This window comes from Lissotriton vulgaris, chromosome 6, assembly GCF_964263255.1.
Source record: "Lissotriton vulgaris chromosome 6, aLisVul1.2, whole genome shotgun sequence".
Taxonomy (NCBI): domain Eukaryota; kingdom Metazoa; phylum Chordata; class Amphibia; order Caudata; family Salamandridae; genus Lissotriton; species Lissotriton vulgaris.
The window spans coordinates 735,890,206-735,912,955 of NC_141694.1; the positions used below are offsets into that span (position 1 = coordinate 735,890,206).

Consider the following 22,750-nt stretch of genomic DNA (forward strand, 5'->3'; position numbering starts at 1 on the left):
CTCCTCTATCCAAGAAGGGGCTGCATTACTAGATACTGCCCAACACAAAGACTTTTTATCCCAAGACAAGCAACAACGGCTCCAGGAACTTGCACTCGAGCTAAAATAAATAAATAAATAATTTAGTGTGTGTTCAATTAGCTTCTGGACATTATGGCTTCAGCGATGAATATGATTCCTCTTGCACACCTGACAATGAGACACTTAATAGAACAGCTACAAAAAAATATAGATTCAAACAAAAGAATTGTTCAAGGGCCTGGTGAACTTCACACAGATATGATGGAAGCTCTAACCTGGTGGTACTAGACCTTCCACCTGTCAAAGGACCACACGTTCTTACCACATTACCTCGCTTTGTAATAACTACTGATGCCTTCCTGGAGAGCTGCGGTGGTCATATACAAAACCTACACATTCAAGGAAAGTGGTATCCGCTCCATAAGAGCATAGATGTCAATTGCCTGGAGCTCAAAGCCATCTAATTCAGTTTTCAAGCTTTCCTGCCAATGATAGCAGGGTCTTTGGTGATAGTTAGCACAGACAATACCGCCAGCATCCATTATGTGAACAAACAAAGCAGTAATGTCCAAGGAATATCAGGAAATCTGCAGCTGACCAACAACGCACATAATATCCCTTCAGCCGGACATGTTCCCTGGACTAGCAATCTCTTAGCAGACATGCTAAGCAGAATTGGAAACAGCCTCCAAGTATGAGCGTTTGATCCGTCAGCGCTAAAAATGATTGTCTCGTTATAGGGCAACCCGGCTCTTGATCTCTTTGCTATAAATGAAAACTGCAAATGCTAGTTGTATGCAAGCTGGCATCCGCATCCAGGATCGGGTGGAATGCCTTTCGACAGATGGTCTGGGATCTAAGCCTACCTTTTCCCCACAATACCTTTAATACCAAAGGTTCTCAGCAAGAGGACAGCAGAATGGTGTCTTCTCATCCTGATTGCCCCCGGGTGGCCCACAGAACATTGGTTCACGGAGATTCTCTTGCTATCAGAATACAACCATATTCCCCTACCAACATCCCGTAAAATTTTGACGGTGAACTAAGGATAGGCCCTTCATCCTGAGCCGACCTCTCTCCTCTTTTGTGCACAGCTCCTAAATTGCATGAATTCAAGGATCTCAATATTCCTTAAGACTGCTGGTGTATTCTCTCCAAGTCAAGGCAGAATCCAGGATAAAGACATGTAAACCATAATGGGAAAATTTCTGCCTATGGCATGCGAAATCAAGCCTACGTCCTCTACTAGCATAATCTGGCAGGTAACTACCCTCCCTCTTATCGCTTGCTCAGCCACGGTTGGTACATGCGTCTGTTACGGGACGGCTTGCAGCAATATCAAGATATAGATACTTATCACAGTTTCTCTCTTTCTGCTCTAGCAGAATCATGAAACAGTTCATGAAAGAATTATATAAAGTTTTTTCCTCCAGTAAGGACTCCTTCCCCGGACTGGCACCTGAAAATAGTTATATCTCAACTCATAAAGAGTTCATTCATACCTATTCACAGAGCACACCTCATATTTCTCACATGGAAGGTCACCTTGTTACTAGCCCTCACTCCGTCCAGGAGGCTAGAGGAGTTGTAGGCTTTCTCAACTCAAAAGAATCTTCTTGCACCTCACAGGCAATTTCGTACTTCCCAGAACAAATCCGAAGATTTATTTCCATGTTTTTTTCGGATTTTGCCTCAATGAACCTATAATATTTTGGTCTTTCTTTCTGAATCCAACATCACCAGCTGAGAGGTCTAGTCATACGCTAGGTATCAAATGATATCTGAAATTCTACTTACATCTGCTTACATCTCATCAAACAACTCGTGAGAACTGACCAACAGTTGGACAGAGATGGACTGGTAAGGTTGCCTCAGTCACTATGACAACCATCACTTCATGAATTTCAGCTGCAATTCAGTTCTGCTACTCAAAGGCTGGCAAGCCCCTCACAGCGAAGACCATGACGCACTCAACTAGGGCAGTTTCCACCTCAACTACTTTGTTTGCGGAAGTGCCTCTGGAGAAGATATGTCGTGCTGCGACTTGTAAGAGTGTGTATATAAATCATGTAGCATTATTACCTGGAATTGGCACAGCGCAGTAATGCAGTGGTTGGACAGGTTTTACGACACAATTTCAATAAGGGGAGCCACTTCAAACCAGGAACTGTTGACAACCATCTTGGGACTCGGCTTGAGCCGAGTCCCAGAAAAAACATATAAGTAAAAGAAAAAAGGGCAGTGTAGACCTAGATCTCTTGGCGGGGTCCCATCGGGCCACAACATTTTTTTTTTAAATCTGCGGATCCTGCCAACATTTTAAAAAAATATAAACATCGGACTCCTGCGGTTTGTTAATTATCAGCCCTCAGGTAGGCTAGGAGTCTGAGGCATTTTGTTCAGCTAAATATTGCCCCAGGGACTACCACATCCCGGGGCTTTTTAATTTATAAACGGGGAGGCCCTCTCAGACCCCCCCATTTCTCCGGTAACCACCACTTCTTCCGGCCACATGTCACAAAGTAATTGGGGGTCTGTTGGATATCCACGTGCCCTGGGGATCCCCACCTTCCTGGGGCTACTATATTTTATGGGGGGGCCTCAGGAACCACTAACTCCACGGGGCCATGTTCTTTTAAAATAATTGGGAGGTGGGCCAGGTGGCCACCTCTCCTGTGTCCTACTCCGCTCCGGGGACTGTCACCCCCCAGTGTCCTGCTATATCCTGGGATGCCCACACCGGTTTGGCGGGAGCAATAGCAAACGCTCCGCATCTAGCAAGCAAGAGCATAAAAAATTAATTGCTTTCACAAAGATGAAGATCTTGTAAAAGCAATGCCGAGTCCTGCAGGACGGGAGCCGGCAGAGACCGTGGTGGCGTTCAGGCTCCCCCTCCTCCTAGGATTTCCCAACAAAAGGTACTGGGTGGGGCCAGGGCACCCAGAACAGAGGCCAGGTCCCAGGGATGGAGTCCCCGGGGCTGAACTCTGCTCGCAACAAGGCATGCGCGGCTCCTTTCCCCCTTGGTTTTAATAAAATGGGCAGGCCCCCGGGTTAGGCCCAGAGAAGAGGGGCACATAGCCCCCCTCCCTTAATAATAAAAAAAAACAAAGCCGACCCCGCCAAGTTGCCGGAGGTCCCGCCCCGTTTCACCACCACTCTGAAAACGCACCTCCTGTCGCACTTCTGTTTGGGGGATGAAGTCCCCTTGGATTCTGGGAGTCCTTGAGGGCCAGGAACCCGTTTTGTTACCCCTAGTAGGTCCCACACCGGGGGATTGCTGAGAGGTGTTCGAAGGCCCTGCCTCCTTTCTCCACCATTCTGCAGACGTGCCTCCTGGCGCACTACTGGTTAAGGGATGAAGTCCCCTGGGGTGCTGTAATTTCTCATTTTGGGAAGTGGCTGATGCTTCTGGGTGATATTGCTGAAGAAAGTAGTTCGCCAACCATAATTCTGCACGACCAGCAGCCAAAGTAGAAGCCCTCGAGTACTGTTCATTACTAATAGATAAAAGAGTTTTAAGGATCCCATGAGAAAGATTTGATTGACATAACATAATTCACGATAGGGGAGGGAGCAAAAAATCTGAGTTTTCGAATAGTACTCCTAAATTCCCACTTCAGGTTGTTTTTAACCCTTTCGACGCTGATGACGAGCTCAGCTCGTCATCACCCACGGGAGTCGTGTGCTGATGACGAGCTGAGCTCGTCATGACACCAGCAAAATGGTAATTCCCAGCACACAGCGGGAAAACGCCTAGCAGCCAAGAGGATAATAAACTGATGAAATGCTCTGGAATTCATAATCTCATACTGGTGACCCTTTGTTTATGGTAATTTCAGGTCATTCAATATACAAGTTATTGGTCAGATGAGGAAAAACATTGGGAGATGAAGAAAGCCGATCTGTGAAATATTAAATTGAATTAACAGTTTCATTTTCCTGAGGTTCCTTAGGTTCTTTAGGTACATCTACATTCTGAACAGAGAGATCTAATCTCAAACCATCAATTGTGTTACCATTGTTTCCCAAAAAAATGTGCCTTTCAACAAAATTTCGAACTGATTCTGGGAGGGGTGATATTGCAGCAACAGGTCAGGTTGCTCTCAGTTAAATGAGGTGTCTGGTTTTAGAACTTTTCTCAGTTTACCAGATCTCAGAAGAAGGTCTTCATTTGAAGAAAGTAATTGGTTAAAAAGGCATAATAAACAGCAGTACCTGAAGAGGTAACATTTTAAAAAACTCCTGTCAGCCTATCAGCAGAGCAACTTGATGGGTTGCTGATTGGCCACTTTATCTCATGCACTGTTATAGAAGTTCAAGAGGTCATGGATCACCACTTTAGGGAGACAAAAACAATGTAGGAGGTGGGTGGGCAAGTAGAGTATTTACCAGCAAATAATCCACCTCGGTAATGCCCTTGAGGTGCCAGTCCAGCCATATGAAGGGTTGTGTATCGATGGTTACAGCAGCATTATGCCAGAGTGGGGCCTTAGAATGTGTGCTACAGTCTTCCTGGAGAAGATCATGCATCATTGTCCATACATTATGTATTTCCAGCAGTATTGGGTAATAAGGGCCCATGGAAAACCTATAACCAGCATACAGTACAGACGGACCGCTGACCTCCTCATATAGGTGTTCTTCAATTTTGATCCCTTGAATTTTTTTGATTCAACAGTACACTATCTGAGAGAGGTACTGCGCCCTGTAGTAGAAACTAAGGTGAGGGAGGCAAAGTCTGTCGCAGGTCTCAGCCACATATAGTCAGGTATTTGCCAATCCAGGCGGAGTAGAGTCCCAGATATAATTTTAAATAGTCTCATCAATCTGCTTTAAAAGTTCTGCCAGTATCTTGAAGGTACGCATGCTAAAATGTAGTTAAACCTAGTGGCTGTGATCATCTTACCTGTCTGGACCCAGCTCCATCGTGACAATTGGAGGCATCTCCATGCATTGAATTCTATGTTCATTTTTAACACGAGAGGCAGGACGTTGTCTTTGATCATTGTGGGACACTTAGGAACTGACCAGTACTTCTAAGTATTTCAGCCCACTGGAGATCCTTTTCACTGGCAGATGGTGCAAGCAATGCCACATTGTGGAAGGTATCATGTGCATTGCTTCTGTTTTAGTCCAATTTATCTTGTATCTAGAAAAGCTGGGAAATGTATCAATCCTCTCCGGTACAGAGGTTGTGGGATCGCTCAATGTGAAAAGCACTCTATCTGTCTACAGAACAATGTAAGCCCACGCCCTGGGATGCTCAGACCAATTATAGCTGTCGAGGAGTGGAACCAATGGTCATTGGTTCTAAGGCAAGGAGAAAAATTAAGGGGGATCGGGGGGCAACCCTATTTCGTATCCTGGCCAAAGTGGAATATGGTTGGAGAGGAAGCCATTACAAAGGACTTGTGCAGACGGGGGATTGTAGACCCATTGGACCATGTTAAAGAATCGTGCCCCAAATCTGTAGCATTTCATAGTGTGGAAGAGGTAGGACCATTCAGCACAGTCAAATCCATTTTCGGCTTCAAGGTAGAGAAGTAGTTTGTCCATATCTGACCTAGTTTGCCGCAGGGTTCACGTCGACTCAGACCTCTAAACGATATGGGAAAATGTCTCCTTTTTTGCATGAAATTAATGAACTGTATATCGAGGAAGTTCTATTTCCTTGATGAAGAACTTTGTCCATTGTTTGGCATAAAATATAGGTAGAAACATGTTGGTAGTCTGTTTATTTTCTATGGTTAGGTGAATCATTTTATTTGATCTTTTAGCCACACGTCTTTTATCAATACCAGGGGTGCTCAATAATAAAGGAAGTTCCTTGGGTATATCCCTTTGTATTTTTAATCCCTATGACTTCCGCTGAACCAGTGTTATTGTCCTGAAACCGATATGTAAGAACTCCCAGGTCTATGCACTTCGATTGATTCCGCTGCAGAGGCATTGTTTCTGCCCCAGTGTGAGAGGTCACTGATAATAAAGCATGAAATAATACATTGTGGTTGAGACGACCTCTTAAATATCTTTTGATGACACGACACAAGGTTTCCTACCTGAGATAGCTGAAATGGGACCATAGGTTTCAATACTCAAGTATTTTTGTGATAATACTTTAGATATTAGGAGGACAAACTTAAGTGCATACCTCTTCACTCTGGGGATTGATATGACACTCTATATGTAAGCCCGAAAGAAGAGCCTAAATCCAAGATGGTGGGCTGCTGGGATGCCGAGGAATTGCAGGTGTTGAGGGAGGAGTGGCGTAGAAGGTAGAAGGTTGAACCCTCCTCCCGCTTCCGGGCATTAAAGATTGCCAAGGGTTAGTTCCAATTGGTGGAGGGATGCTTGGTTGTAGCAGACCGAATGCCCATAGAGAAGAGAGACTCCTGACGTGACTTGCCGGTAGATGGTTTAACAGCAGCGTTTATCGCCTGGTCAATAGTGCAGCCCCTGCACACTGCACCCGCTGCCACGTGATAAGTCGTTCTGCTCTGGAACGGCTGTAACTGGTCGTGGCAGAAGAGCTCCCGAACCGCTGCAGAGGCTCCGTGTTGAGGGACATCTCCAAGATACAGGAGCTTGGTACCCGCGTCTTCCCCAGGGGAGGCATTCGCTGCAGATTCCTCTAAAAAAGGGTTGTAGGAAGGATCACACCATGTAGATAAGCTGATTAGGTCAGCTGTACTAGGAAGCAGCCATACTTTCGCAGCTTGTCTCTGCTCCCCCTGTATGATTAATCTGAATGAGTTTTCAAAAAGCTAAATCTAAGTATATATGTCTTTGAAAAAGTAAAAAGTGAAAAAATATAGAGAAAATTGGAGTTTGATGTTACAGAATATTGAAGGAGGCTATGTTTGAAATTGTTGGCATTTTGTATAAGTGGGAATTACTATGCTGAACAGTGGCTATGAAAGTATGATCACAGTAAAGACGTGGGCTTCCTATCTATCCCATCCATATGATTGTCCTAGTGCTTTGTCCTAGGATGAAGTATAAATGCTTAATTAATACCTAAGTAGCCTTATAACTGAAGAAAATGTTAACTTATCTGTTAAGGCTGTAAATGTTCCCAAAGTCGAAGCCCTAGATTGCCTGACAGGATGGGTTTATTGGGAAGACCCAGGATGGTGTGCTAGTAAATTCTACCCTTTATTTCACTTAATAATCTGAGAGGGTAAAACTTTGTCCTCTTGGATTGGAGCTATTGCAGTCGTATTCTAAGCTATTTCCTGATCCGGTTAGGAGAATTACTATTTTAAAATGCTGCTTGCGTTATTATTCCAGGCTGCCCAATGATAAGGTTAATGAATAATGGAATTTGTACTGGTACAAAGAATTGTAAACTCTCTAGGAAGCACCTGGCTTTAGGTTGTGTTTGTTTTTTGAGCTGAGACGTGTATACCTTTGCCCCTTGTTTACAGTGAGTCTACCCGACAGCTCGGCTGTCCGTTTGTAAGGACATATTGTGGGCTTACCAAGAATGTACAGGGGCTTGGAGCCAGCCCATTGCTTACCATTGGTTGGCTTTCTTGTTACTCTTATATACCTGTTTCTGGTCAATCCTGTGTTTGCCCAATCCCATGAACCATAGACGCTTTCCCATCTCTTTTGATTGACTGCCTTCTATGCTTCTACTGCCCCCTTTTCAAGCACCACTTTTTTCTTTTTGGTTAAGCACTCTTCGAGTGTGCATGTGCTTTCCAGCTGTCTCCCTCGTGTATTTCCCTCATTGCACCCTGTGGTGGTCACTGTCACCCATGTGCTTCTACCCACGTCTCCCCATGTTGCACTTGCTCTCGTCTTACAACTGTTGCTTTTTCACCTGTGCGCTGCTCACCGGCTAGCTCCATATTGCTCTCTTGCATGTTGCTCCTCCATCTGACCCCTGCACACCGTGTTGCTTCCATCTACACTGTCCTCTGTATTTCTTCCCCCTTCCGTGCCCTGCTTCTGACACCCCTTGCTTCTCTTCCCCACTGCCTTCTTTGCTCCTCATACCCTCGTCTTCTATGTTTCCCCATCTGTGTTCTCTATGATACTCTGTCCGATCCTCCTACTATCCGGATTACTCCTCAGAAAAACAGTTTTCAGCATTTTTCGTTTTTGTTTTCCAAGCCAATTTGGATCAGCAAATAAAAGGAAATCATGAATGCCGACGCTTGCATGGTGCCCGTCCTACAAAATGATGTGGCTAGCTGCTCATAGGCTTTTTTTCCCAATTTACCCATGCTGTAAAAAATCAGGTATGCTGTACAGCATACCTAAAAATCATTGGCAATACCTATACCTCAAAGGCCTACTGATTGTGTCAGTGCTTGTTTTATAATTAGCCCTCGTGCTCAGTTGTCGGACCTTTTGGCAATACGTTTGATTTAGAAGTTGCTTTTGCTTTAGGAACATTTTTATATAATGTTAAAAAAAATGATCATGTTGTTTTTTGGGTGCTTTGCTCATAAAAATAAATCCATTACAAAATAATTGTATAAATAAGTAGGCATTCGGTCTTGAACCCAGTTTTTTTCATTTCTCAATATTGTTGGAGTAGCTCGCAAAAGCTCCATGACTTATACTGGCTCTGAATTAAAGCCGCCATGCAGATATCCCTATTTTGCGTGGCATGAAACCGCTCCAGCGCTCTCATGGCACCACATTATTCCCTGCGGTACAAGCACTCCACGATTTATGGGGGTCTTCTGGGATTACCTTTTAGCCCAAGGCTGCTTACGTTCCATCAGGAAGGTAATATTGGGTAATATAGTGGTTGCTTGGGTGCAATGCATTTCGGAGCCTTCTTCCCCCTTGCTCAGGGGAGGATGGGGTGGACCTGTTCTGAGCTTACAGGCACTACTAGTCTTACTCCGCTGTAGGCCATGCAAAAATGTTGTCATTGAAAAACGTCATCTGATCTTTATACGATTGGATTTTGCTCTGATGGTGTTGAGCATTCTGCTACCATATTGGTAAAGTACCTGCCTTCATCTTGTAAATGGCAGCGGGTGACAGAAAGGGTTTCTGGATGGAGTGAGACGACTATCGCTTTCTGCCTCACTCATATGCTAAACTGCAAAAAGAATGATTCTTAATACTTGTATGCGAGCGACACTGTTATAAAATTGCTTTGTTTTGATTCTAGCATGCATACTACAGCAGAACAGTGGTGCTTCGACTTCTTGAAAAAAAATATAAAGCTTTGGTAAGTTCAATGATTACTATACCTGACTTCATGGCTCGTATGTCTTTGATGGCACATTACCGCATATAACATATATATGAGATGCAACAAGGTATAATGGGGATGAAATGTAGAATGAATTTCCAGTTTGTTGAGTGAGAAAGAGTGGTGATTTATTGCAAGAAAGCAATAGCAGCAAGAAAGAAGCCAAGCACAGGTGGAGAAGTATGGTAAAAGAAATTATACTTTTTTCACTATCTTCCAGCTAAATTGCTAACACATTTAATTTGGATGTAAGCAAGCACGAACATGAAAATATTAAATCAAAAACACCAAATGCAAATTTAGCAAAGTAAATATACACCCATGAATATGTCCAGAATTTACTTTTCTTTTCTTTTTTTTAAATAAAATCCTGAATGACATTTGTTTGAAAAGAACTGATGAACATTAAGCCAGCTGTAGACTTTTATTGAACAAATCAGTGCATTCTGATAGTTGTAGTATTCATAGGTTGTGGGCCAAAGTGGCTTATTTGGATGCCCTAATCTGCCATAAGTTTAAGGCCTCCAAAGAAGGCACTTTGGCCCACAACCTATGGACCAATTTGAATGCGAATCGTACATCGGCGGGATATCACTATTTGACCCGAGTCCTCGGTACACTTGGCTTGACTCCCTCCTGGAACCCACAAGTCAATCAACCGGAATTAAAGAGGTTAGGAAAAATTAGTACAAACCGACTTTCTTCAATAGAACATAGGGCCAGCCACTTTGCACTGAACCATGGTTGGATGACCCTATGCAAACAATTTAAACTCCAGTGCTACTTAATGAATACTTACAACGAAAGAACTAAGCTACAGTTTATAAAGCTGAGAATGGGGGTCATCCCACTATCCCGTCCTTCCCAAAATGGAAAAGAGACCACGCTCAGGAAATGTGTCGGCTCTGCAGCCTACACAGGAGGAAATAACACACATACCGTGCCTTTGCCCTACCCTCATAGAGGATAGAAATGCTCTGCTACGAAGATGTTAGATTGTGGAAGGCATAAGATCCTGCATAGGAGTGGTCCTGGTGTGAGTTGATCCCTCGAATACCACTCTGAATAGTGCATTGGTCAGATTTATGGATCGCTTCTCTAAGAAGTTAGAGATGGTGAGATGTGAATGGGACAGGCAGACTGGAAACTTGACCCCTCCTCCTCACTGGCACTGACGCTTTCGGCTACTGACTAACAGACATTCCTCCGACCTTCAAATGATGCAAGGTAAAATAGGAGACTATCTGTCAAAATTGTACCTTCCACATAACTTCTCCTCCTTACTTTATGCAAGAAGCCAAACACTCTTTTCCTAAATGAGCATAATATACATAGCAGCTTTGACCTAGCAGCATGTAATAGGGGCGTTTATGATACAATGACTTTATTTTTCAAATTCTCAATTGTTAAAAGCTAGTGTGTGATGAATATTTAGATTTTATAACATAATGATGTTGTGTAACTCTTAATGTTAAAGTTAGTATTTAATGAATAACTTTTTATCTCTGTACACTGTTGCATAGGTTTTTTTTAACAAATAATGCAATAAAGTTATCTAATTGCATAACGTTCATTTGCTTCAATCCTCAAAACAAAAAAAGCACTGAATATATTATGTGTGGTGTAGGTAGGATGATCTGCCAAAACATACTGTGCCAAGTGTTAGTGAAAATGCTGAATTGCAGTGCAGTGGTATTTATTTATAAATGTAGCTAATAGGCAAAGGATGAAATAGGTATGCAGAGAGCACTGATTTTTCACTGATTATTCCAAAGAGGGCTTTGGAATCTTTTTCAGGAGCCCAGGCAAGTCAGATACTCCTGTGCTCAGATTCTAACAATGAGAGACTTATGTCACAGGTATCCCAGGGGTTTAACCGAAATGTTGAGTCCAGAACTGACCACACAATACATAGTTTACCACTGGACTTTCACGGACATGAAGTTGAGCACTCCATGGCTTAGTCAGGGAGGCAGTTTAGAAACTCAGCACTCAGTAGGCATCAGGTAACAATCAATACATTAAGTCCCAGCCAATACTTTAGTTTTAAATAGAAAAGTACTCTAGTACAAACACACGGAAAGTACTGCACGTAACAAAGAGAGGGCTTCATTAAGAGTACTAATGGGAACAGTACACCTGGTAATCTGGATACATTCTCTTGTATATTGGCCCTCGGCCCTCTATGGAGGATCTCAGTAGGACTACTCTGAGAACCAATCTCTCTCAACTGTCAAAACGATGATTACTCTTCCTGCCTGTCTTGGGTACAATGCTTTGTTATTCTCAGTTCGTTGTTGAATAGTTTAAGAAGCCCTTTTGAAGCAGGTCGCATATGCAGGCTTCACTAACAGTGGGAACAGGCCCGCTTCTGGGTGTCTGCGGTGTGCACAGCCCACTGGGCGGTAATTTTCCTGCCTCCCACAACCTCAGTTTATTTGCTGGTGCCCTAGCCCAGTTTAGAGGAGAGTGCGCTGGGTTTGCGATGCTTGCAGATCTCGATTTTTGCTGTATGGGGCTGCTTCAGGCCTAATCACAAAATCCACCACCAGAATAGGGCAGATCCCCATCCCAGGCTGAGGTGGTGTACTTGCAGGTGCAATTTCTTTCAACAGTGTTGAGCGTCCTTTGGTACTTGTTGTTTCTTTTCAGCTTAACCATTGACAATGTTGGTAGGTCTTCAGCACTTCAGGCACATTTGGCTCTCGATGACGCATTGGAACTCATCCTCTGTAGTTCCACGACACACTCAGCTTTAGGTGTCTATGTTGTGGGAACACCTTGAAACCTTTGGACTTTTGGACCTGTTTGCTGTGGTGCCAGACTTATCATGTGTCAGAGCAGCGGTGTGGATGGGTCTCACCTTGGCTCTTTTAGTCCCTTCATTCCTTCAGAGTAGTGTCTTCTTCGTGCAAAGGCATCTCCCCACCTCCCTGGAGCAGTAATTCAGCTGTCTCCCTCAAAGTAGGGTCCAGGCAGCATCTCTTGGCACTCTAGTCATATTTTTCCTTGGTACTGGTCCAGGTGAGTTGGTGGTCAGTACTCCAACCTGAGAGCTCAAAGTAATGTTCTGATTGTCACTGGTGGGGTACCGCAGATGTCTGGTCAGGCAGTCTTGGCACACTGGCTGACAGTTTACATCCTGTCTTCATGCCCAGGTTTCAGACTGTCCTTATGTTTATTCCAGCAGTTCATTTATGTGACTGGTTCTGGGCATTTTGGCTCTCTTACTGTTTCCATGCAGACTGTTACAGCCATTGCCTTTATCACAACTATGAGCAGGAAGGCGGAGCATAGTAGCTGGCAGTCTCACCTAGGATCAACCCAAAGCAAAAGTACAAAGGCTACCCCACTTAACTATCTGTTAACCTGTGGAGGTCAGACCCTCTCAGGGCACAATGGTCCAGAAAGGCACTGGGGAAGCTTTCTAGCATTAAAGGGGCCCCCTGTGTCTTTCCTTAACGCTCCCCTGTCTGACCCACTGCCATGATTACGTGGAATGTTCTGGGAGAGTCCCTTTAACTCAAATATGTTGTATAGAGCTCTCCCTCCAATTCTCCATCTTAGGTACCTCTATACTTTAGCCATTTCAAAATGGAACCCAGTGTTACCACGGTCAAATGTGTCATATTTTCTCCACATATATCCTCTGCAATGGCAAGCGATGTTGAAACCTGTGGCATCCATGTCCTACATGGAAGGGTGAAGGACCTGGTTTCTGGGGAATGGCAAAATAATTTTAAAAACCAAGGAGGAGCCTGGAGGCTGCTGTCCCCAGCAGGCAACATGTAACAAGACTGGTCCTAATTTTATTGTCTTTTCACTGCCATCTTTATCAGACCTCTACAGTCCTGTGAACCGACAATGGTCATACTCATTAGAAGGAGGATGTACTAGGTGTACTTCTCTGACCACAGAGCGATGCTCAGGATCTCACTCCATATCACGGAAAGCCTCAGCGCAAACTCATGATCATTTCGTGTGCTTAGGTGGGGGTCAAAAAACACAGCTTGCTATGGATAACTTAATGTAGGTGCAGACACTCTGCAAAACAATACAGGGACTTTTCCAATCTCAACAAGGACAATGATTGAGTGGGCATATACATTTAACTATTTTCTCACCCAGTAAAAGTTATTTCTCCATGAAGTGGCCAGGAATTGATTGGATATTGACACCTATCATTTCTAGACCTCAGATTTGATTGTCAACAAAGACTACATTTTATGTGGTTATACAACTTGAAGCAGTATATTTGGCAATCCCACTTTCCATGTGTGCTATCTGACTTTATCTGTGCGGTGTGGGACTGTATATTTTTTTTCTGCATGTCACTGTCTGTGTTTTGGTTTGCAGACTTGGGTACCTTATCATTCATATTTTGTCCGGACATCTCTCCAGCAATCTACCATTCATAAATCTCTATCATTCCCTGACCTCTCATGTTTCTCCCAGCAACTCTCTCTTACAGATTGATTAGTTCCATGCCAACATACCACTGATTTGTTTGGGGTAAGATCATTCAATTTGCAAGGCACCCTCTTAATTTTCTCCCTTGTTTCTTCTCCTTTCCACTCTTGCCAGATCTAGTGCTTTGAAATGGCTTTAGAGCAGCACAAAGCACTGTACAGACAGCATAACAAAACACCTGTCTCTTGATCTTTGTTTGTCTGACTACCAGATGATCCATGTGCAGGAGTTCCTGATTTTCTGTTGTTCTGTCTGTGTAGGTAGGTATCTTTAAGTATTTGTGTCTGTGTCTCCATGGATATATGCTCTTGTCTGTATATTTTCACGTGTCATCTATGTTCATTCATCTGTACTTCTATTTTGTGTGTATTGTGTGTGTGTGTGTGTGTGTGTGTGCATGCCCCATGCAAAACCTAAGTTTTTGTTAGTGTTTTTCTTTTTATGGAGACTGGACTGTGGAGGAGGCTCTGCTCATGGTTTTTGTCCATCCCATTGCTTTGTTGGTAGCCCAGCTTATAGTGATCACTGAATTGATATTTACTGTCTATTTGTGGTAATGGGCATCAGTGTGTGGGCCTCACCAAAAGGATTAAAGCATGCAGGACTTCCATTGCAAAAATTAATCTCCGTTGTGCATGTCTTGGTTGTGAAAAACACAGCATGCTTGTTTGAACAGGTGGGTTAATTATTGAAGGATGGCTCATTTGTTTTGGGGCACAGAGTGTGTGATCCATACGTATAAACTAGGAAGTGCGCATCTGTTTTTTTACTGGCTTTTATGGAGGTGCAGTTGCAGGAGATGGATGATATTTGTACTTTAGAAGGGGACCTGCAAAGTATTAGAGGGCATCAGGGCCAAGAATATTTTCAGGTTTCCGGTCTAGCTGCATCATTCTGGACTTCTTAGTAATACAATTTTTGTTTTCTTGTTAGCCCTATAAGTAAGGAGTGCCAGAGGTCATCATTGTTTCTTCTTAGGTGATCTCTGGTGTAGGAGAAGACTGAGGGAGCTATGAGGAAATTACGGGGGATATGGTCTGACCTTCAACCAGCTTGGTTGCATTGAGTCTGTCACTTAAGTCTTTTGGGACATAGGTCACTTACTGGTATATGATATAAAATTGAATGAAGAAAGTGAAACTGTGAGTGTCGCTTCTATTGATAGCAAACAGCCCTCTTAGGAAAAACTTGTGTTCAATCATACTTATAAGAGGATAGGAGTTTTTCCAAGGTCTGGCATTGACCTCGTTTGTTGGTGTGTGCTATAAGAACCAATGATAGCAGTGGAGGTGAGGCTACTTATGTTTATGGAGCAGACACTTCGTAGGTGATAGGGCAAGAGCCACATAAGATGGGCTCGTCTTTAAAGGGCCATCTTTGATATTCATTAAAATGGAAGTGTTGTGTGATCCTGGAACACTTTACAAGTGAAATCCTTTCACATGTATATTGTAACTGATATAACTGATAGCTTACCATAAAATTAACTTTTCGTAGGCAGTAGGACTTAAACCTTCCTAATATGTGTTTTTTTTCTAACTAAAAATCAGAAAATTGATTGTTGATAGACAAGGCAGTCATGCAGCACAGTGGCTTCAGATCCTAATTCCCTGAGCCTGTCAACTTCAAAACATTTTTCACAGTGTGAGAGGAAGAGAAGCACTGCTTATCAGGCACTTCTACCATCTAATCTCCCAAAACTTCTCTGTCTACTACTGATGTCCTGGGGTTTTGTCATACACTGTAATGGACATTAGCTGTGCAGAGACTCGTGACAAAATCTGAAAACCAACTCTGTGCAGGGGTTCCAGTCGACCTTTTGATACACCTTGTGATATCTGCTTCTCAACACGTGACCATGTGAAGGGATCTAATATCGTATGACACATGGTGGCACCATGCATGTTAACAGGTCTGCACCCTGTCCTTTGTTATCTCAAAGGACCCAATGCTGGTAGTTGAAATTTTTCTACAGAGTCAGGGTCATCAATTGTTGGGCTCTTACCCTGATACCTCTATTTAATCTGTTTGATTCTAATCCCAGTTCCTTACATCAGTTTTTTTCTTTAAGTAGATGAACGAGGAAATTAAGTGGTATGCTACTACAGCTAGATCACAGAGGCAGTATCAGGCATGCAAGAGTTCCTGGTCACAAACGTTTGGGTTGAGGCATTTTACTCCTGATGTCCCTGGCCTGATATACTAAATGATCCTGAGTAACTGTGCCAAGTACTCTCCCTTTCAGCACAGTCGTAGTTTGTGTCCAAGGTTCTTTGAGGGGGTGGTAGTTGTGAGGCATACTAAAGCACAAGCTTCAGGGTACAAACTTTAACCACATGAAGGTGATTGTCCTTTCAGATACTTATATTTATTTCAAAAGCAATAATATTTTAATATGGGCACGCAATGCATAGAGGTAACACACTAAATAATAACCACAGTCACTTAAGGTTGGCATGCTAGTGTCATCCTGGGTGGCATCCCCAAGTCCCTCCATCCCTTTCTAGTGAGGCTGTTTATTCCCATTTGATACTAGAGGCGACTCCCAGATGCGGCCTACACTAGTCCCCACACAACTAATTTTAGCCTTGAGATTCCGGTTCAACTGAGCTATGTGCTAAGTTCATGCATGTCCTGAACAGGTCTGCCATCCTTTAGGAGTCTTATCTAATCCGATGGCAGCCAGCAAGTATGGCTGAACTAGGTTGAGTCACTTCCGGCTCTGCTTCCCAATGCTTAGGATCCGCAACCTTTTCAGGTCTTTCCATGATGATGTGTCGACCCTCCTCAGTCTCCAGACAGTCCACATTGGTGTCAGACATCCTCCTCCACAGCTTCTCGCAATCTGTAAGTGTTCCACATGGTCGTCAAGGCACAACAATCCAGAGCAATGGCCCTCCCTTCATGGCAACCCCTTCCTGGTGCACCTGTGTCACCAATTTCCTGCTTTCAAGGGTAACTTCCCTTATGCCAAGGTGGCCCTTTTTTGGCATATGGAAGTTGCAGACTAGTTCTGCACAAGGGAGATGGTGCTTAATGCACGCTGGTCAGCACCTACAGGCTCAGGGCAAGTAGTCCTAACTTCCTTGGTGATAGCCCCTCACCCACCAGGCAGACTAGTAGAACTTAGTCCTTAGTCCTGGTTGGAAGAGCTAGAAGTCGTGGTGGTTGTTCCTTTTGAAGAGCACTGTTGAGCAACATGTCAGTCTCATGCTCCCACCTTTATAGTCCAACTCCTGATGCTAATGTGATTTAGTGTCTGTTTGTTTGAAATTCGGGAAGTTGGTATTCACACCATTGAAGTGCTCTATACTCTGCACTACCCTTTATCGAAGGAACAGTCTGCCACAGCAGGAGCGGCTCCATTTTTTGTTTCACCCACAACACAGACCATTGGGGTAACTGGAGAATCGCACCTGACCGTCGGCCCCCACTAAAATGTGCCTCATAAAGGTTCAAAACCTTAAACCTTCCTCTCTAAAAATTCCCTGGTCCACTGTGCCAACCTCATCTGCCACATCACTTCCCTGACAATGAGCCGAGCCTCACTGACCAGTAACTCTTCCTGGAATTAAAGAGACCTTTGACCCTTTCCTTCCATGTTTGCCCGCACGCCAGCCCTCAGGAAAGTCAGCAATATGCATCTCCTGCCTGTGGTTGCAGTCCTCACCTCTCCTCGACTTTCCAGACCCTGTTTTTCCAAAATAGAACCGACAGACCTACATGCTATTTAACACATAGATGTACGCACACATGCCAGCACACACGCACAAGTATCAAACGCTGTCTGGTGCTACACACAATACATGCAGACCAAGAGCTTGAGTAACTACACAGCCACAGAACTTTATATGAGTGGGCCAGTAGGCATCACCTCACTGAAACCAGCAAAAAGGCCTGCTGACACTACTGATCACTATGAAACACAGAATGGGTAAGGTGCCGTCACCGTGCTTGTGTCAGTTAACTCCAAGGGCAGTAGCCCTCTACCACCATGAGGGTATCTCTTGGTGCGCCCCTCTTGGTGTAACAGGACCACATTACCATGAGACAGGCCTAGGTCATGGGGCACATGCATGATTGGTGTCTGCCCTTGACCAAAAATCATTACTGGGAGTAGAGATATCCATGCAGCTGGGACACTCAGGCCAGTCGTGCACGTCTGTCACCATGAAGGGGACTTTTCCGTCCCAACAGGCAGTAACGAACTCCTTGTCTTTTGATTTAACCAAACAATGGGTGTGCTTATGCCTAGCACTACCAACAAAGACGCTTCTCCTTTGTTAGCTGCTTTGAGGGTGTCAACCTAGATTTCAACCCTAACTGTTTCTTATTTATGGCTGTGACAGAAATTGTTCTGCTGTAGGTTGTGGAAAGTATAAGTGTTAAGTAGATTTTGAAGGCACATTATTACAAATATCCTGACCTCTTGTCCAGGTTATATAATCACTGGTAAATGTTGGCCTACAGGTTTCTTTTTGTAGATAGGGCCTAACAATGAATGGTTGGAGAAAGAACGAAATTGTTTTTTTGCTTCACATGAATCAAGTATGAAAGTCATTATTGGGTCTCTGTGCGTCTCCATATGGCGATTTTAACCCCACCTCCAGGTTTATTGTTGTGTTTAAAGGGTTTTTAATGCCGAGGATTTCTGGAGTACATGCTTTGAATATACAACTGCTAACAACTTTCCCCTTTAGCTGCCGAGTCTGCTCCCGCACCAGTGCTGAACCCATTTTTAGGTATGGCATTAGCCATGACATATAATATTATGTATGTCTACATACATGTGCATCAATAATAATTTTGCTGTGCTAACACAACCATCATTGAAGATTTCAGGCACAAGCTGGGTTGTTTAAAAAAACATTTACTACAGTTTTTGCTTTTTTGTAAGTCATAGCCCATTTGTGATCATTTTTGTTGTGGAAAAAAAGTGGAAACCCTTCGATGATTCCGGGAAAGTATACATATCTAAAAACTAGACCATTTTTCAAACTCAGCAAGTAAGAATTTGCGTACATTTCTTGTGGGTTTTCTCCCCAAAAATAATTGTTGAAAAAAAGTACAAATAAACACAAAACGATGACAAAGTTTTCATTTGTCAATTTACAAAAGTAACATACTGTTACATCTGTGAAACCCTTCTGGTCTCACGAATATTTAGTGTTTGTTCATTGTTTAAAAGCACTCAGTAACCAGACCCAATAACTGAGCTGCTGCTTCTCCAGCATTAGATCTTTCATAGATTCACATACTTGAATCATTCCCCGCCAATGAAGTGGGAGTCCCTCTGTAACTTTGAGATAGCAGTATAATATACTGACAGCTGTAAAGACCATAGGCAGTGCCCACTTTATAAGCACATCCACCTTGTTTCAAATGGCCTATGGTTCAGGCATTGAGACAAAAGTGCTTTATGATTCACCCCTCCCAGAGGAGTTCACACCAAAGATTTCTATTGCATGTTATATGGTAGGGAGTTCCAGCGATTTGAGCTCCTTCCAGAACAACAAAGTTAACACTTGGCCTTTTTCCTTTGGTTTTAGGTGTCCTCATAAGATTATTACCTCTGAGAAATAGCAACTGTAGAGAAATCCTAAAGGAGCATGTTTAAGGCATGTGATTGTTGTGAGGAAATGAGATGCATATATTGCCTCTACCCTTACCACAAGTACAAAGACTGCAAGATAGTCAAAACGTTTTCTGTCATGACCCTCAGTGACCATGATATGAAACTTCTCCGAAAGATTCAAAAGAATAAGGCTTCTGAACGCCTCTTTTCGGGGGATGAGTTTGAAGCGAATTCCTCTCAATTTGGGAGGGACAGAAAGCCTGATGAAGCAGAATCTTTGGAGACCAAATCTAGGCCTCAGAACTCTACCTCTGATTGCATAAAGAAAAAAAGATATAAAAGGCACATAAAACCCATCTGGTACCTCGGCACCAGAGAAAGAAAGGGAAAAAAGGCATTCTCTGACATCAGTTCATCAACTTTCATCACCGTTGACTAAAAAGCTAAAGATAAATTCTCCCTCTATGGTGATCCCGTCAACAACGTCCTTAGCAAATCATTGTCTATGACAACAATGATGAGAAGTCAGTGTAAGGAGAAGATAAAAGACCTGGTCAACAATAACAGGCCCCTTGAAGACGTAGCTGACGACATCAATGATGTTTCCGTTTACAGTTCCATCCAAGGCTTTGTTGACAGCACCCCCATTGCAGTCCTTCCTACCAAGCATCCCCTACTAAAAAGTGCTGGCCTGAGCAGGCAACACCTCAACAATTTTTTACATGCTTAAACAAGGAGGAACACACTTCCAGATCCTATCTACTTAAGAACAAAAACGTTGGCATTGGACCTTTCACAAAGGTACCACCCTTGCAGCGGATCATCTACCGTGCATCAGCAATGATCAGGCAGGTTACCTCAGCAGAACATTGCAGGAAAGTCATGAGTGGAAGTTGAAGGACATTGCACTAAATGAAATATTCCAGATTTGGAGAAAGCCGAACATAGAATTGTTCGAAATGAAGGACAACAGAAAGTGCCGCTGTTACACAAACAGACAATTACAGCTACACTTCTGGGAAATGCTCTTTCGATAGGGTGGCGCAAGATGTTTTCTTACACTGTTACATTGATTCCTCTGCTACCCAAACTAATAGTGAAAATGAAAATAGAACCTTGAACGCTGATTCCCATAGCCGTTAAGTTGCCAAGGCAATACTCATTTTTGGACCTGATGCAACTACCGCAAGATCAGCAATGTCAACAGATCTTCTCTCCAGATTCCGGGGTCATATACTTCCCCCCCAATCCGGAATCTCTCAATTTGACAGCCTGGCTCAACTGCACCATAAATTTAAACAGTTTGATGATTGCAGGACTGCAAGGACATCCTGGGACTAGCTAGGGTTTTATCAACAAATACAACATATACTGCTAAAAGATTTTGTTAGTGATGTGGCACTAACCTAACCCATCCCTTTCAAATCCAGGTCTATCAGATACTTCCTGGCCTTCTACACATGGTGAAGTCAGTATGTAAACATGCCTCAATTCGAGTTCACTTTGCATCCATATCTTGTTTCAAAAGGACACCGAATGAGCCATCCATATGGTCGCACAGAGTAGTCAAGGAGTTTCTGAAAGTTTTATTGCTATTGTTTCGACCATCTTGAATGCCACCACCGAACTGGTAACTTAATTGAGTATTTTCACGGCAATATTAGCTCCATTTGAGCCTATTCATAAAGCTACCTTAAAATTCTTGATCTGGAACACTGCATCTCTTCTAGCAATACTATCAGCATGAAGAGTTTGCAAGATCCAGGCCTTCACCATCATAGACCTTTTCATGCAAAGTCATGCTGAGAACTAACCCCAAATTTAAATACCAACTGAGTTTCACCTAAACGAATCAGTAAATATTCTTTCAAAATCCATTCACTCCAGCAGAAAGATCTCTTCAATCAAAATGTCAAAAGGTTTTTAAAATTCTATCCAACCAGAACTAAACACATAGGGATGCACAATCAACTTTTAGTGCCTATTTTGGCACCACCTAAAGTCTTTCCTGTAACCAAACAGGGTAATTCGACATAGCCAATGGCACCAGTAACCTTCTGTCTCACAAAAGCAGAAAGATCTTTGACAAAGGCAGTTAAAGCCCATTCCACAATAAGCCTGCCTACTTCATTAGCTCTCTATTTGGGAGTGCCATTGATAGACACCTGCTTAGCAGGAACGTGGAGCAATACGCACACAGTCACAAAACACTACTAACTGGAAGCATCACAGACAGAGAGGCAGCACTGGGGCATCTCCTCATCTGTTCAAATAAGGTGAGCTTGCTTTTTCCATTCCACGAACCTAATTCAATGTGGATAACGCTTTAAAAGGTTAAGACTGTTTGTTATTCTGATTCATACTTGGGAAACGATGAAGGATTCAATGCAGGAGGAAAAAACAAGTTACTTACCTGCAACTAGTTCTCCAGCATCGGTATCTTTCATAGATTCACATGTGTCCGCCCTCCTCTCTGAATAGGGACTAACCTCTGTGATTTCATCTATGACTTGGTTTTTCCACCACTTGTGCAACGAAATCTGAGGTATGAACTCCTCTGGAAGGGTTGAGTCAGAGCACTCGCACCTCATTGTCTCAACCTCAAACCTTTTGAAATTAGGTGGATGTGCTAATAAAGCGGACACTGCATATAGCCTTTACAACTTTCAGTTCATTATACTGCTATTATAAAGTTACACAGGGACTCCCACTTCGATGACCGAGAATCATTCAAGCATGTGAATCTTATGAAAGACATCACTGCTGGAGAACCACAGCTATAAGTAAATAAAACATTTTTATGCTGATTTTTCACTGTGTACCAACCTTTCTTCAATTGGGAAAAAGGTACCTCCCTTGTGTGGCTGGTATTAGTGCCCTCAGCACCAAAGCCTCTAAAACGCAATGTGGACACATAAACTTTTCTGCAAGAAAAAAGGACCCATTTTTGGGATATGGGTAGTTGCGGAAGTTGGACCCAGGGTCAGCTGCTACCCTGGGAACCTACTAAACCCAGACATTTCTGAAAACTAGACACACCTAGGGGAGTCCAGGGAGGTGTGACGTGTGTGGAACACACCACCTTTCCTTACCCATTATGCCCTGGTAAGCTCAAACTTTGTTTAAAGTACACATTTCCCTCACATTTCTGTGAGACAAAGTTCTGGGAGCTGGTGAAATTGACAAAATTCCTCCTTCTCCCCGTTCCCACACTTCTCCCTATAAATATGGTACCCACTTATTTGACTGTGCCTATCACCCGCGACAGGAGCAGATGAAAACTGTGACCATGTTATGTCAGTGTGGCCTGGTCATGGTCCCTAGTTCGGCCAGTTGTGGGCCAGAAGCCCAGCCGCACAATTGGGCTACTGCTTTTATCATGAGAAGGGTGGATACACTGAGTGATAGGAATTTGTGTGGATTCCCTCAGATTCGGAAACTTTACCTCACACCAATGT

The 22,750-nt window shown here is 43.3% G+C and overlaps 1 protein-coding gene across 1 annotated transcript in view; it reads left to right on the forward strand.

Annotated features, from left to right (window-relative positions):
• Positions 1-22,750, forward strand: part of TBC1D32 (TBC1 domain family member 32) — a 959,368-nt gene that overhangs the window by 251,333 nt on the left and 685,285 nt on the right. The window contains exon 11 of the mRNA XM_086926728.1: positions 9,164-9,223. Within this exon, the coding sequence (XP_086782854.1) occupies positions 9,164-9,223 (60 nt within the window). The remainder of the gene's footprint in view (positions 1-9,163; positions 9,224-22,750) is intronic.